A 17580-nucleotide genomic window follows, 5' to 3' on the forward strand; every position below is an offset into this window, starting at 1 on the left:
TGGTTTCATTTCAAAATCACAATACTTTTAATTGCTCAAATAATAAAAAGTATTAATTATAATAATTTATATTATTCTGTTATCATTTACATTTTATCAGGATATCAGGGGGATTTTTAAAACTTTTTAATAATCCTCTTTCTCAACTTTTTCCTCCATACACATATACAAGCATGATTTCAAAAAATTTCTTAGAACAATAGCTAACTTTTCAACTCACATAGTCTCTGCTTTTCATGAGCATTTTTTGAGTAATAGGGAATATTCATGAAATTTAAATTTGGTTCAAATATTTTTCTTCCGTAACTTTAATGACTGGACATTTCAACTAAACCATTATTTAAGTAATTAATATCTTTTTAATTACTTAAAATTAATTAATAAAAGTACAAACTCAGTGAGGGCATTTAAAAATTTCTAAAACGGAAATTAAAATTTTTATACGGACGTGACATCAAAGTACGGGCTTGTTAAATTTGTTGACATACTGTATGATATTAATTACTTACATTTTGTATGGTATTTCATTAAATTATACTATTCTACGGCTTTTTATAAGAAAACCTAATAATAACGAATGTAAATTCTGTGTTGCAAATTCATTTTTTAAAGTGTAAATTATACATTGAACTGTCACCAATTGACAGATCACGTACTTATACGTCATCAACAGAGAGCGCAAAAAAACTGCGTTTAAATATCTCAAAATTATAATGTATTTTAAATATTTTTTTACACTTAATTACAGCATGTTTAAGCAGTATTTATATTTTTTACTTTGTTATAACGGTTTAAACAATTAATTGAAAATATAAAAAAAATACTAGTTATCTAGTTATATTTGAAATATATCGAAAATCTGACTGACTGATTGATTCGAGATTACAATTTTAGAATTTTTTGGGACAAAATTTCTCTTGAAGATGATTTTTATTTAAACTGGAGATAAAACATTTTTACCTTAGGTAGGTTACCTCGAACAAAGGTAACAGGGCAATTCTGAGTAAAAAAAAAAGTCGGGTTTTTTTATCTTTTGAGATATCCCATTCATAAAACTGAGCGTCTATGTTGATTTGTTAAACTGTTGAAGGTACCCCACAAATAAATAAGTTAACTAGGTTTGACATATGTCACTCAAATACCTAAATTTTTAGGTTAGAGTTAATCAACTTTTTAAAATTAGCAACTTTTACAAAAGATTATGATAATTTAACTGATTTACCGAAAATATTCAATTACTGCCTAACTAATAAATTATGAATAGGCTGTTTTATTGTTCTTCTATTAGAAATAAAAATTTATTTAATGTATTACAACACAACATAAAATCAAAATATTGTAATAATGCTGTTAATTTAGATGCAAATACAAATGTAGCAAAAGATGTTATTTTATTTAAATATGATAATCCTAAATTCTATCAAATGCTCAATGTATTTGCTCTATGCCAATTTGGGTTTTGGACATACTTATCACATTTTGCATTTACTACCTTAAAAGATGCACCAGTTAATAAATCCGATGAAAATGTTGCGTGGTGGAGAAAAATTAATTTAGGGGAGAATAAATATAGAAATACTTTGACGATACTTAGTTTTCTCATAGGTAACAATAGAATTATTTTAATTTACTTCAATTGAATTTGAGTGTAATTGAATATAAGTATATAGATATATATACATATCTGTTTCAGGATACGGAATTTTAGGAATGTCGTGGGCATATACTTTACGATCTATAAGATATTTAGTTTTAAGAAAAGGTGGGAATCAAGTAACCTTAGTAACATATGCACCATTTGGTAAGAATCGAATGATGACCGTTGATTTAAAATATGTGAGCGCTCAAGAAGCAAGGCAGTTTGCCAAAGTTCAATTACCCATTAAAGTGAAGGGTAAAAGTTTATTTTATATGTTAGATATGCGTGGCCAGTTTTTAAATCCTAAATTGTACGATCAAACAGCGGGCTTGAAAAGGAATTTAGAAAAAGTTTTGTGAACACGTTTTTTGGATATAAGTATAAGTTTGAATTTAAGTACAAAGGTGTCTAGTTGTAATGAAGTAGGAATATGCTCATATGATCCAGAAAATGGTGGTTGTATTTATGCAGGTATGTCCAGGTCTTAAAATGAAGATATAGCGAATTAAATAGGTGTTATTTTGAATAAACGATTAAAATTTGTACAGTTAATTGTAAATTAATTAAATAAATAATTTATATTGTATCAAATGAAGCTTTTTTTGTAGATTTTTAACTTAAAAGATGCTTTATCCGAATTTTTTTCCAATTATTAATAGCTAGCAATGCGGTTCTACTTCTCACGGATCATATAAGCAAGAAGAAACCAGCCGAAATTTTCGCACTATCACCAAGAATGTATTCGGTTTAATCTCAAGCAGGGACCCGAATACGGGAAGATCTATGTATTTGTATGTTTGTATAGAACTTTAGAATTTATTAATGGCATAATTTACGAAATTTTAATTGGGATGTAGGGAAAACATTCCGGAAAAAACTATCTACATGATAGTGACAACTGTTTCGAAATCCGTTATGTGGTTTATAAAAAGTTAGCGAATAAACAGACAGATGCGGATAGCAATTTTTTTTAAACTGCAGATAAAAATAAATTTTTTAAAGCTACTTTTAGTTTAAAAATGAAAGTATATACTTGTGTCGAAATTAAAAAATAAATTGAGGGATAGTTTTTAACCCTAAAATTTAACCAAAAAAAAGTTGAACAGAGCTCAGAGCTCGTTAAAATAAGGATTGCCCGATTCTCTTTCTCCTTCAAGCTGATAAAATTTCCATAAATAATAATAATAATAGATAAGAGGGGTACTGAAAATGGATTTCTTGCACTTAGGTAAAGTCTTCTGTGTCTTCCATGAGAATTAAAAATCCGAGTTGTCTCCGGGTAAGAGGTGCAACTTTCTATGAAGGTATTTTCCCACCAGATAAAAATTACCGAAAATATTAAGCTGGTAACTTTTGAAATGCTTACTCCGTATATGCAATTGCTATAACAAGAATGTGTATGTTAAAGTAGGTAAGTAGTAATCTATTTTCTGCATATAATATTTTATGATTATTTTAATAGGTGGAGTAGTAAAACATCAAACTTTAGAAATAATAAGATTTTTTTACTTCAATAGCCTAATTTCATCATTAAAATGGACTTTTATAGTTTTCCTTTGATATAGTTCTTGTTGCATGAACCCTACTGGAACAACTTTGGTCGGGTTAAAAGTAGATACTAATGTCTGCTTTCAGGATATTTCATCGATTTTTAATAGGTTTATAAAAAAAGGACAGGATTTATGAAATTTATAAAAAAAGGCACTAATGAGGGCTGAACCTTTTTTGAAGAACGGAGGCGTTTTTGAAGTTTTCATTTTACATTTCTACCAAACCAAATAATAAAACAAAGGTCGCGACAACTTAAATTTCTTTAAATCGATAAATTTGTTATGGCCGGCTTAACGGACTTAAAAGTGACACACGAAAAAATTTGAAAGTGAAATTAAAATTGACTAAAATGCAATACTAAATCTCGGGAACTTGGAAAATAAAAATAATATATTAAATTTACTTTTGCATTTTATTATTTATATTCGTCTCTCTGAACCCACGTTTCCTTAATATACAACGATGGGAAAAAGTTCGGCTACTCTCACATTATTTTCCAAACATTTCAAGGTGAAGTGGTCGAATTTTTATGAGTTCAAGTAGACAGTCTACTGTAGACTACAGTGCGAACCGTTTAACGATAACACCGCGCCGTTTATACAGCTTCTTTAGGGAGGGGAGACAAACGACGTGAAGTGCGCTTTTTTTTAAAATAGTACGGGGAAGCAATTCATGGATAGGTTTTGCAAGACGAATACAACAGATATTGAAAAAATTCGCTGCAATTTTTTTCGCGGATTTGATTTAAAAATAGTCGGTATTCCCATCACTATATTTATGTTAAGTGTAAAATAATTTTGAAGTACGTTATTTTGAAATCGGTTTTTTCTTATAATAAATCCCCTGATCTTCTGTTACGTATAATAAAAGATTATAAAAAGACACCTGCTACAATGCATTGAACTCACTGACTCACCAAACAACGATAATTTTACCTTTTGTTAGGATACTTGAAATGTACCCATACTTTTACCTCTAAATATCATATAGATTTTATTTTTTAATAATATGTATATAAATATGTTTTCGACCTAAAAAAAATGCTTAAAGCTATCACGAAAATCTTTCTGTTTTGATGTTCCTTGACACGAAAATTTAATTTTATGACTGGCCTGTTTATTAGATCTTCTGTAAATGGTCCCTCGACCAATTTGGGAAGAAAAAGGGTAGGTAACAGCTGAAAAGCACAAAGCTAATATCTACGTCCTCTTTATCAAAGTGAGTTTTCTTCAACAAAAATTTACAAACTAATGCTTGCTTCAAGTTCAAAATGAATTTGGTATATGTATTGTCAATTTACAATGTGTTATTATTAAACATCTTAAAATTATAGTATCTAGCCTAAACTTTATCTATATTACATTGTCTTATAAATAAAATACATCGAAATATTATAAAAACTAATGTTTACTACGACAGTAAATTGGAAATATTATTTAATTTATAGGTGTTTTCTACATGGTACTTTAACTTATATAGACACTTACTTATTTGACTCTTCAATTGGATTGGTCTGTAATTTTCTAGTTATCCAATAATTACCTACAGGCACAAGCATACATCATTTTCTTATGTGACGATTTCTACCAGTTCACTCATCCTCGTAATCCGCGTTAAGGAACTTTGTTCCAAAAATATGCAAGTATCAAACAAAATTGTAAGACACAGAGCAAACCCGTCATAAATTAAAAAAGAGAGTCAAAACGAGTTATTGGTCGAAAATGACTCGAAATCTAGACATTTAAAAAATCATCCATCAATTTTAATCAAGCAAGATCAAAATTCTTTATTAAAGATCTATTTAATCCTATTATTTTTCAACTTTTAGTAAGTCATCTATAAAACAATAAAATCATTTAACTTTAAAAAGTTTTTTAAAACTTATGTTTTACTTCTAATATAATTATGTAAATGTAAGTAACTAGATGAAGATGAAGATGATGGTGTTTTTTGATCAAGTTAAAGTTTTTTAGAAAGTGGAGGAGTTAGTAACAAACAGAGATAATAATAATTCCTTTTGTTAAAATGTGTATAGATACTTATAATTAATTAAAATCTTGTTTCCCATACTGGTTGTGGTTGATATACTTTTATTTTATTCAAGTCTTCTAACTGGGCAACTCTATCAAAAGATAATAATATACATGATTTAAATGTTTTGAAAAGAGATAAATATATTAGGACCATTATTTTATTGTGTAAGAATACACGTATTCTGTAACATTGTTGTTCACTACAATTGGAAAAAAATTGATCTAGTGTTAAAGTGAGACAAACATAATACTAAGGTAAAAACACATAATCGTTCGTTAGACGATTGAATAAGTTTACCATAGTGAATAGATTAAAAAAATTTCTTCAATGAGTTACAGCATTGCTGTATTTTCCGTTCAAACGAAAATGAAACTTATTTTCCTTTTTAAACAGTAAGAATTAGGCAGTACTTATTTTAAACTAACCACAATTTATTATATAAAATATACTAGATAATTCAGATAGTTTTTATCAAAAGTAAACTTTGCATAGTAGCTGTATTTTCCGTTCAAACTAAAATAAAACTTATTTTCCATTTACAAACAGAAAAATTTTAATTTAGCTACAATTTATGATATAAATTACTAAAATTAATATTTCAAATTATGAATTAAATATTAAATATAAAATAGTCATAATTCATTGAGTATATCAGAACAGATGGCCAAGAATTGTATTTTTACCATTTTTACAGAAGTCTTTAATTTATGGTTCAAAATGGTGCTCATAGATGGCGCAGTGAAATGTTAGACTAAATTTAAGAATTTAATTTCTTTATTTAAATATATCTTTATTTATAGCTCATGTGCTAGTCAGATGTATGACCTATATTATAGTATAATTTCAATCAAATCCATTGAGTAGTTTTTTTAAACTAACTTTATTATTAGTTTATCAAATAAACACATTGTATTATAAGGATAAAAAAAGTTGTGGGAAGGCTCATTGATTTTCTCTTATTATGAAATTATTCTTATCTTCTGTTTAAGCTGTCGCTTGAACTACAGAGGTAAAACGCAAATTTCAATTTGATAACCAACCAACAATAAAATGGTAAATTATGGTTGGTTTTAATTACTTTTTTATTATATTTTTTTTATAATTAATGCATACAAATTTGGTAACGTTAGTTAATAAATGATTATTTAAATTTTATACCGAGTGATTATTTTAAGAAGAAGTTCTTTGCCATGCTATGAATAAAAATATACCGTAAGCCCATAATGAAGCGAAATTTCTGTTATTATTTTTGTCTGTCATTTGAAAGATAAAAGGTAAGTTTGTCAATGAAGAATTGTGGCTCATCAACTGTGGCTCAAGTGTTGAATTCATGGAAACTGTTTTTGGCGATTTTTGTATATCGAAGGTACTTTTTTGCCTGCCGTAAAAAATGATCGCAACAGAAAACATAAATAATTTTTAAAATTAACTTCATTTTTCAACTTCTTCGATAATTTCTTGCCATTCCTACGGATTGTGCTGTTCATTCGACTTTTTTTTTTTTAAATATTACTGACTGACAATCATAAAAAAATTTTCGAATACGAAAATCGAAAACCTCAAGTTTTATAAATTTAATACGTACTCAAGCCACGGTTAAAATCTCATTTTTCTTTATTACCAAACTTACCTTCATCAATCCTCAGAACAGCAGACAAAGAGAATCATAGAAATTTTGCTTCATTATGGGCCCACGGTCTATAATTAAAACTGGTTTCAAACATCTATTAGTAGATATTTTTGTCAATCAGCGATATCAAATAATTCCGGAAGTTGTGGTACACCTAATATGATGATAGAGGGATAAGGTCGACCTTCACCCATCTGATAACCAGATGAGACATACTTTTTATGAAATTTTATTGATTGATAAACAAGCACTTCTATCGAAAAGTGTTGATAGCTAATTTTAATTAAATTAATTTTAATCAATTTTGATTTCATAACGGTTTTTTGCCGACAAGCCTAGGCCATTATTTTCGTAATCAAATTATCTTTCTCCTGAAACCAATTTCGATTGGTTAACAGATCGATGTAGATCTGTTCATACCGTATGAACAGGTAATTCAATTTAGGTAACTACATTAATCTGTTAACCAATCTAAATTGGTATCAGAAGAAACATAATTTGCTTAGGCGCTTACACTCGCGCACTTTTTTAGTGTTAGTTTCGGCTTATGTTGTTAATGAACACTCATGAGTACGCTTTGTGAGCACTCTCATCGTTAAAAAAAAATTAAGTATGTTTTGTGTGAGCATCTAAAATGAGTATAGTCTTGAAATATCAAATTCGATTCGAATTTCAATCATTTGCCTGATATTTAAATTGCATGATTATATGTCCTATATTGGAATTTTTCTTATAGTATTTTTAATTCACTCTGTACGATAAAAAGGCCTACCATCTTATCTTTATTTTCCATTTTAGAACAATACATAAAGGAAAAACTTTTTCAATAGACAACAAAAATAATCTCAAAAGTATTTACTATATAACATTATCAAAACAGCAAAAAATATGTTATAATTTAAACAAATCAGAAACTAGAGTTTTAAAAAAATTAAAAAATGAACTTTAATTATAAAATTTTTAAATTTGTTAAATTAAGTTTTTTATTTTAATTGGTCTTTCAACTATTGGTCTCTACTTTGAAATGTTATGAGCCAAGGGAGATACAAGATGGAATTCAAGTAAAAACTTTTTCATTAGAAAACAGACATGATTTTACAAGTTTATCTATTTTATAGAAACATGATAATGTAATAAATGCACTTATTACAGAAATTTTACATTTACTGTGTGTGTAAAGTTTCGTACAACAGTTTTGATTAGAGCTTTCGATTTGGGGAAATTTTTAACATATCTTCACGTTTCATGATCAAGACAAAGCATTAACACCGATTCGGAATACGTGTGTGTGCGTGTACGTATGTTCGTAGTCATTTTTTTCCTGATCTATATCGGGAGAACAAAAACTTTTTATAATACTGGGAAGTTATTGTGGACCTCAAGGTCCGAAACAGCAATTTAAAAAAATCGAAAACAAATTTGTTTAGTATTCAGAAGGAATTTGGTTAGTTTTCTGCAGCCCTTGCGTGACGAATTTTTTTACGTTTTAGACTTAATAATTTACAATCTAATTTAATAATTTTATTTAACTTCATCAAATCTTTGAATTTCTCGCATTTGCGACTAAGTTTCGAAATCAGCATCTCTAAAAATAATGACAATACAATAAGTATGGAATCAAATTTTGCCAGAAGAAGACGTTGTGTTCTCGAAAATGAAGTCCCAAGTAAATAAAATTTTTATTTTGCACTAGCTATGTAATGGCCGGTGTTATTCGAATAATTTTCAAAACTATCAATAATAATCATGTTTATAAAAAGACTTAAATTAATTCGTTGAATATTCACTTTAGATCATCAGGTATTTAATTCATTAGTGCCAAAACTTTTTAGGACATACTGTTTTGTTCGTATATTTTAACCATCCATGGTTACACTTCGCTTCTCAGTTAATAACTCTATTTTAAAATATTCTAAAACATTTAAGAAACCTATGTATTAAGAAGAGATTTTCATTACACACTCCTACTGATTTTCCATTTAGAAGACGTCAAATGTGAACTCCCATTTTTGAACTCCCATCGCTTCCACCATTTTGTTAAAAAAATGACTTTCGAGTGCAGAAAAAAATTTTCATATCCGTAAAAGAAGAAGGGCTATTTCAGAAAAATCAAAGATTTTCCACGTATTTCCACAATTTTCTTGCAATTTACTAAGAAACTATGTATTTTAGATTAGTTCAAAGTTATCGGGAGTAAAATTTTCGATCTATTTGTATTTATAAACATTTCTTATCCTTCATATTTTCTGAAAAATTTACATCAATGTACAATTTTCCGTGGTTTTTTGGTGATTTTTTTAATTTTTCTTAAAAACTGTGCATTTTAGGGAAAAAATACTTTAAATAAAAGTTGTTTAACGTAAAATTTTCAACCTATCTGTTTGTTTTGATTGTTCCCAATCTTTCGACTTTTAGAAAAAATCGGAGTGAATTTTCCATGAGAAATTCTCATTAAGATTATTTTAAGTAAATTCTTCATCGTTAACGATTAAAATTAGTTAAAATCATTAGTTTTACGTCTTTATGATTGAATGTGGAATATTTTGAAAATCAAAATTTCGTTTTCTTTCAAATTAGTTATTACTATTTTAGAAAATTTTCTCTAACTCGCTTTTTTGTTGCCTGTTTGTCCGATACAAATAGTCTATTTGAAAATTAAGATACGTCCTGATGAGATAGAGAACCGAAATTATGACACAATAATAATAATTTGAATTATATTTATTTTCTTGTTTAAAAAAAGTCTTACGTCTTTTTAAGGTGACCATGATCCGTTATTAAAGATGTTCCCTACTTTTGATAAAAGTTAATATATTTTGATACTTATATAGTAGGATATTTTCTTACCATCCCTTCCACCATATTTTGATATATACACACTTTTCATACAATAAATACAAAAATGAATTATTAAATATAGGACACAAGTTTTATTAGCGCTAAAAACAAAAAGTAAGCTCAATTTATGATGTACTGAGCTTTCTCATCTTGTCTATTATTTTTCTAGCCTGTTTTTCTTGGGTACTCGATATCTTCCTTATCAAATTCCATGATTTACCCCTCATTTTAAAGCTGGGATAAAAACTTACCGCTTAGGAAAAAACAGACTAGAGAAATAATATTAAGTTTAATTTTGTTCATTGTGTAATTTGTATAGTATATCTGTAATAAAATTGCCTATAAATAAGAAGAAAGTAAATTACTTTTAAATACATATATATTATTTTACTAGTCTGTTTACAGGAATTCCGCACGAGTTGAGCTAGTTTCATATATAAGTGACTTAGGAGAAGAAATTTATTAAAAATTTTTTAGCGCAATTTGTACCTTATAAAGATAGTAGTTTGACACGGAAAATAGTACAATTTTCATTAATATATTGTAATATTTTGAAATAAATAAATGATTTAACAAAAATAAAAAAAACAAAGTTGTAACTGAATTTTATTTAAAAATTTGAAAGTTGTTGTATTCACTTGGATTTAGATAAAGAATACCATCAACATGTCTGATATACCGGTTACCTGACTCCAACCAACATAACATACTGTGTCAGGTGAGATTGTAGGACTGCAGTGTGTTCAACACAGAACAGACACAAAGCGAGTTTCATTCTACAATAGTTAGTGAATGTTAGTGGTAATAACACACGACGGACGGAGCACAGTGTTGTTTTATACTTTATAATACCACGGTTTTGTTTTATAAACAAGGAAAAAAGTTTTTATTTTGTAAAAAAAAATCGTAATGTTGGTCAAGTGTTCAAAGTGAAAATTTTATTTTTTATATTTGTAATAAAAAATTATGTTTTTTAATTTTTGAGTGTGTGAATTTTGATTTTTTGAAAATTTTTTAAAACAGCCGTTACTTAAATAGTATTATATATATAGGTATATATAATATAATTTTGTACTTAGAAAGCTATAACTAAGGTGTGTTTTTATTATTAACTGCGTTAGTGCAAGTGAGAGAAATATATAACTAATTTGGTCAACATGTGGAAGAAAAAAGGAGACATGCAAAGTGTTGTGTTGGCGGTTATTATTACTTTTCTAGCATCATTTCGAGGTAACTTTATAATTCTATTTAACTTATAATATTTAAATATTATGCGGTTTAATTTTCTTTTTGTTTAAAATTTGCAATCCCTTTTCAAATAAATTTTCCAAGAAGACTTGAAAATTCGTGGGAGATTTATATATAAATCGAAGTGTAATGCAATACAATGATTAAAAAAATAATATAATTACCGTGGAGGTGTTGTTATTAGTTTACTAAATTTATTTTCAAAGCTTTTCTTACTGTTAAATAAAAATTTAAGTAATTAAATACTGTTGTAAGAAGAAGCTTTGATTGCACTTAAAAGTAAAAAATAAATTTTTACTTGAACCACTTTTTTATAACTATGAAATAGTTTGAGACGCTCAGTTTAAGAAATATACGATTCGTAGTAATACAGATGAGTTTCTTATTAGAAGATTAGATTCTAAGAAAAAAAGGTGTTGCAGTTTTAGGATTTTATGTACCAAAAAGCTCTGGCTTGCTTAATGGTACAGGCTTGCTTAATGGTAAATTTACTATAATTTATGTTTCATTTTTTCTATAGAAATACGGTGCAAGTGTTGTTATTAGTTGCTGAGTTTACTTTTAATTTACAAGCTTTTGTTAAATAAAAATTTAAGTAAATAAATACTTTCTTAAGTAGAAGCTTCAATGGCACTAAAAAGTAAAAAATAAATGTTTACCTGTACCACTTATTTATAACTATGAAAAAGTTTGAGACGCTCAGTTTGAGAATATAAATGAGTTTCTAAGAAGAAAATTTCCTTACAGTTTTTGGATTTGATGTACCATAAAGCTCTGGCTCGTTTTATAGTACAGACGCTAATAAACGTTTGTAATTTTTATAAGTAAAGTTTTTGAAAATAAAATTAATTTTCTACAATTTATCTCTTTAAATTTAAAATTTATGGAGATTTTTACTACGTTCACTCTTATTCTCAATTAAAAATTTTTCGACAGAAACAATTTTCTATTTTTGAACTTTAATTGTAACTGTCTCCATAAATATTAAACTTTATTTTGTACGTTTCTTATTATAAGAACTCCACAGGTGAAATTTACAAAATTTAGAAAAACCCCGACAAATTTTTCGGGTACGATACCCTAAACTCGCACTTAAACATAGCTAAGAAGACTCTCCATTAAATTAACTTTCAAACAAAAAAAAATAGGTTCACCCGTTTAGACGCTACGATGCCACAGGTAGACAGACACACACACATAGCGGTCAAACTTTTAACACCCCCTTTTTTATTTCGGGGGTTAAAAATGAGTATAGTCGAGAAATTTTCAAAATTAGAAACGATAAAATCCGAAACCCCGTCTCGTAATTTGAAACATCCGACCCAAAACCTGTAAATAACTTCTTAGATTTTTATCCTCCATATTTAGGCGATTCAAAAAAATATTACCTGTGTTGTACTTTTTTACACTTTTTAGTGTGCAATAAAACCTCGTTGGTATTTTTTTTTTTAATTTGGTAAATAAACATTTTTGTATATTATGTATAAGCGTCCATAGTGGTAAATATTTTAATATACAATAGTTTTGTTGTTGTGTATATACAAATTGATTTTTTTTAATTAAAAGAATAATAAATTTATTAAAATTAATTATGTAGGAGTTTAAAAATGCAAAAGGAATGTCATTCTAGATATGTGATCGTACTATAGATGTACAATATTGTTTTAACAATAGTTTGAATTCATACAAATATTTGAAATTTTTGATTAATAGAAATATTAAAAGATAAAATTCTCCAGACTTTTCTTAATTAATGCGTATAATCTATTAATTAATCATTTTATTTTGCTGGGGTTCATCAGAGGCGAATTTACGCTTAGGTCTACTAGGCTTAGGTCTAAGACGATAATATTTAAGCGACGTCGAAAAATAAAAAAATCAGCTAGTTAAAATCTATAGAAAAAATTAACTCGCATGATAACTCGCTCGTTAGGTTAGGTTCGGTTATATTGGCTATCCAAGAAGGACACACTTAGGCTAAAGAGCCCATTGTGATACCAAATATATGTTTTACCACCTTTTCCCATGATAGTTTCAATTATCAGCTCCTCAATTATTTTGAGAAGCTGAGTTAAAAAAAAGATTTGAAAAAAATCAAGCAATTAAAACATACATATCAAAATTATAAGGGAAAAATTATTTTGGGCCAGTTACATCCCGAAGTTCTTCTTAAGCTTTAAAATGAGCTGGTATATAGCCCAAAAAGATTAAGTACAACAAAGTTCTCTGCATACATATTTTGTCTCATTTTTAACGAGGAAAAATGTGGTTAATTGTGAACTCAATCAGTGATAGCTATTATCCCTATATATATAAATATGAAAGTAAGGTTGTTTGTTTGTTACGCTTTCACGCAAAAACTACCGAACGGATTTGAATGAAACTGTACAAAAATATAGCTCATATATCAGAATAACACATGAGCTATAATTTATAAAGGTATATTAAAAAAAATTAAATTTAATCTGACTTTTTATTGCGCCATCTTACTGAACCATAAATTAAAGATTTCTGTAAAAATTTTAAATAGTAAATGTCAAACAATCCATGGCCATCTTTTCTGATATGTTTTTCTGCTATACTGTTCATATATTTTAGCTGTGTAAAACGATCTCTGCAAGTGTTATAGAAGGAGGATAAGTGTGAGATGGAGGGTATCAATTGCGGTGATTTTTACTTTTGAGCCCAGTGAAGTGGGCGGGTATCACGCTAGTATTAAATAAATTACTTGAAAAACTCTTTCTAAGGTGCTTTAGAAGCAAGATCATTTCTTCGATGGAACCTCCCATGGTCTAAGCTTCCTAATTTTGGTTTGTACTATTAAAAATCTCTAAAATTGTTTACTGGTTGAGAATATGAGCAGTTTACCTTGAATTAAAAAGATATAAATTGTATATAATTTGTATTGTATGTGGATTGTGGAGTTATACTTAATACCTTTACTTATGTGAGAAATATAATATTTAAAATTGAATAAAGTACAGTTATATTAAATATTATGTTAAATATTAAAAATAACATGGTTAAATACTCTAAAAACTTTTTGAGTATGTACAACAGAAAGAACATTGTATAATTTAATCCTTTTTAGTTGAATTCTCTACTTTGCTTTGCTCTCTCTACAACCTCTATTATTTTATCAAATCTTCTTAACTTTGAAAAACAAAGTTAGATGAAACAAACTATATACTAACATATATAACATATACCTTCACTTTGTAAAGTGAATATTACAGGGTTATACGTTTAAAATGTATTTGTTAAGGTAGTTTTAACGTATGATCGAGAACCTGGCAACGCTTTCGAGAGTTCATTTTAAAGGGTATAGGGCAGTCAAAGGTACGAAAAAACAAATATTTTTAATAATTTTTTTAAATCAGTAATTTTATTTATTTTATGAAAGATTATTTTAGAAAACAATACCACACCATTATGTCATGTTTCTCAAATTTGAAAACAAAATGTTGATTAAAAAAAGAATGAAAGGTATCGTAGATCACCCGGTAGGAACTATATTCCTTTCGTACCTTGGTACATTATAAATGTAGTGCTTACTTTTTTTATTTACAAGAAATAAATTTTAATTCCTTTTACTTTTTACTGTACCAATTAATTGTAATATTAGTTTTAAAAAGACATACTTCTGATTTAGTAGTCAACCTAATATGTGCGTACTGCATATGTACATTTGAATTGATCAGGATATAATAAATATAACATAAAACATAAAATTTCCTTGTACTTACTTTAAATTATCTCTGTTATCTTTAACTTCTGATAACTCACTTCCACTGATACCCGACTGATAATTCACTTCCACATTTTCTTAAATGAAAAAACATAAAATTTTGATAAAAAATACGTTATAATAAGTTATAAAAATATTTTTGCATATTCTCAAAATTCACGGCAAGCTGAATTGTTTCCTGGGTGACCTATTTGAAAATGGTCTGTTGTTGGTGTTTTTTTTATGTTGCACTTTTTTTGGTTTTACCGCCCAACCAGCAAACAAATCAGAACGATAACTTTCGATAAATTAAAAAAATAATAAAAAGATATCGCTATATGATTCGCTGCTTCACAATTAGTCCTTTGCGGTGAGCAGGATAGATTCTCAACAGTTCACCCGAAATCATGCTGCGTTTTTTCAAATAAATAGCTTAAATTTACCTGAATCATGCTCATTTGAAAACGCAATACTTTCGAAAAAAGCCGCAGAGAGAAAGTTTGGTAGACTTCCCCAAAAAAAATCCTCTCATGAAGTTTAAAGTACGTATATATTGATTATCTATCTTCGAATTACTGTTTACCATCTTAAAATTTAACAAATCCTCTGTAAGTATTGAATACAACTTGATTCTAAGAAAATTTAAGCATTTATAATATCATAGGTACATATTTTAAGTATTTCATGCTTAAAGGTAATTAAATGTATAGTTTGTGACATACACATGTATATACGGTTTACAGGGTGCGTAAAAATAGTGAACAACAGAATAACGTCGAATAAGGGCAGGAATTCAAAGGCGACAAGTTAACTAGTTAAGACTTATAGTATCGTTATTAATTTTAAGATTTACTCGTCTATTATTATGAAGGTGAAAATTTTATAATAAGCAAGATTACAGGAAATCAAATTTACTACAATTTATTATCAAACCATTTTTTTTTTCGTTGAGTTTAATATTTATAGACAAATTTACGTTCAAAGTTCTTAAACTTTAAAATTTGAATTTATAATCGAGTAAATTGAATTTCTTCAGTTTATTCGAAATAAAATTTAATAATTTTGAAAAAAATTTGTATTTTAAATTGTAGGAATTTGAATATAAATTTCTTTATATATAATAAACTTATCGAAAAAATGGTCTGATAGTAAATTGTAATAACTTTTATTTTGCTTTTTATAAAATTTTTAGTTTTCCTAATATTAGTCGAGAAATTCTTAAAATAACTTTTAACGAAGCTGTTACTCGTTAAGGGTGTGTCAGATCGAAAAACTTTAGAGAACTTTTCGTCATAGAACTCTATCCCCTATTCATCATTTTTCTGTTTATCATTATTTTTGAGACACGCTGTATACGTGTTATATATTCTCAAATTCATAAATACATTAGTTTGATGCATTGATTTTTGTGGTATACCTAGCTATATAGGTATAGGTACTTTGTGTGTAAATGTGTTAATTTTTAATCATATTCTAATTTTGTACAAAGTATTAAAAAAAAGGGCTTGCTACATTTAATTAAAAACGTCATGCATCATACAGTTTTCAAAGGGGTTTTTTGTATCTATCACAACGTTTTTTTTTTTTTTTGAAATTATAAAATGTTTATTATTTTTATTTTAAATTGTATCGAAGGGGCGTAGGTTTTCAATTCAATAGCTGAAAGCTTCGAAAAGCGTAAATCATTACATCCTATGCATGAAAAAAAAAATTTTGATTTGAGTTAAATTTTTGTTCATAATAAGATTCCAATTCAATGAAAGGAAACTATATCCTAAAGTGTTTATACCATGTATATATGAAATATACATAGTATATTAAGTTTAGTCCCAAGTTTGTAACTCAGGCGTACTCAGGACGTAAAAAGTGAGGTCAAGTTCGTAAATGAGCATCATAGGTCAATTGGGTCTTGGGTCCGTAAGACCCATCTTGTAAATCGTTAGAAATAGAACAAAAGTTTAAATGTAAAAAATGTTCCTTATCAAAAATTAAACAACTTTTGTTTTAAACATTTTTTTGTAAGCATCACTGTTTATCCGTGAGGGCGCTAATTAGGCGGAAATTTTATAATATGTAGAAATTTTATAATATGTAATCTACTATACTTGATTTTCAGTTATGTATGTGTCACATGTTTGTTTGTGTAATGTGATAAAGAAATCAATACTGACTATGCATGGTATTTCAACAATTAACTCAGTCAATTGTTTGTTTTCACTTGTTTCATTTTAATTTTAGTTCTTAACTTTTATTTTTTTTATGTACTATTTTACGTTGCTAAGTTTAAATTACTTTTTAACCCAACATGGAATGGCATTTCTATTCCACAGAGAGTTTTCAAATGATAGATATTCACCCTTTGAATATAATGCCACTTTTAAATAAGTTTTTTTGAAGTCCACCTAAGTATGTAGGAACAGATTGGCAACTTAAAGATTAAAGCTTGATTTTTTTAATATGTAATTGGATTATTTATAAATCTATTACCAAAGTTTTAGGGAGGGGGGTAATCGGAGTTTTTAAATAACTATGTTAAAGCTCCAGTTTTAAAACATTGTTCTAATGAAGAAATCTCAATAAACGACATATTTTGAAAGTTTTAAATAATTTTTACTTGGAATAACAAAAAACTTTTTAAAATAGAGGAAACATAGCAATGGCATAGAAGAGAAAATCACGTGTAACCAAGGAATCGTCCATCAAAGGAATTTACGAGGTGGCTTTAGAGTTGAAATTATTTTTATCTTATTTTTAACTTTCATGATGAATTTTGTTATAACTTCATGAATCTAGACGATAAATAAGAATAAAATTTTTCAAAATTTGTCGCAAATTTCGAAATATTGAAAGCTGAATATTTAAGCAAAATTTTCAATTTTGTATATTTTGAAAATTACGCCAGACATCGTAAAG

At 27.5% G+C, this 17580-nt stretch overlaps 2 protein-coding genes across 4 annotated transcripts in view; both read left to right on the plus strand.

Moving 5' to 3' along the window:
• The first annotated feature begins 1256 nt into the window (after nt 1-1256).
• Nucleotides 1257-2179, plus strand: LOC123298760 (transmembrane protein 223). Its single transcript, XM_044880856.1, has 2 exons — nt 1257-1605; nt 1694-2179. Exons 1-2 carry the CDS (start codon nt 1257-1259, stop codon nt 1996-1998), a joined length of 654 nt encoding a protein of 217 aa, XP_044736791.1. The 3' UTR covers nt 1999-2179.
• An 8541-nt stretch (nt 2180-10720) lies between these two features.
• The window catches only part of LOC123299107 (fasciclin-3), a 214560-nt gene continuing 207700 nt past the window's right edge, over nt 10721-17580 (plus strand). For all 3 annotated transcript variants that reach the window (XM_044881336.1, XM_044881337.1, XM_044881338.1), the window contains exon 1: nt 10721-10922. In XM_044881336.1, coding sequence (XP_044737271.1) covers nt 10850-10922 — 73 coding nt within the window. In that variant the 5' untranslated portion in view covers nt 10721-10849. The remainder of the gene's footprint in view (nt 10923-17580) is intronic.

Source organism: Chrysoperla carnea, chromosome 4, assembly GCF_905475395.1.
Source record: "Chrysoperla carnea chromosome 4, inChrCarn1.1, whole genome shotgun sequence".
NCBI classification, from domain to species: domain Eukaryota; kingdom Metazoa; phylum Arthropoda; class Insecta; order Neuroptera; family Chrysopidae; genus Chrysoperla; species Chrysoperla carnea.

Excerpts from the sequence above, each read along its gene's own strand:
- LOC123298760 (XM_044880856.1), top strand. The coding sequence starts at position 1,257 with ATGAATAGGCTGTTTTATTGTTCTTCTATTAGAAATAAAAATTTATTT. Across the intron at positions 1,606-1,693 it reads GATACTTAGTTTTCTCATAG|GATACGGAATTTTAGGAATG; the intron begins GTAACAATAGAA and ends TATCTGTTTCAG.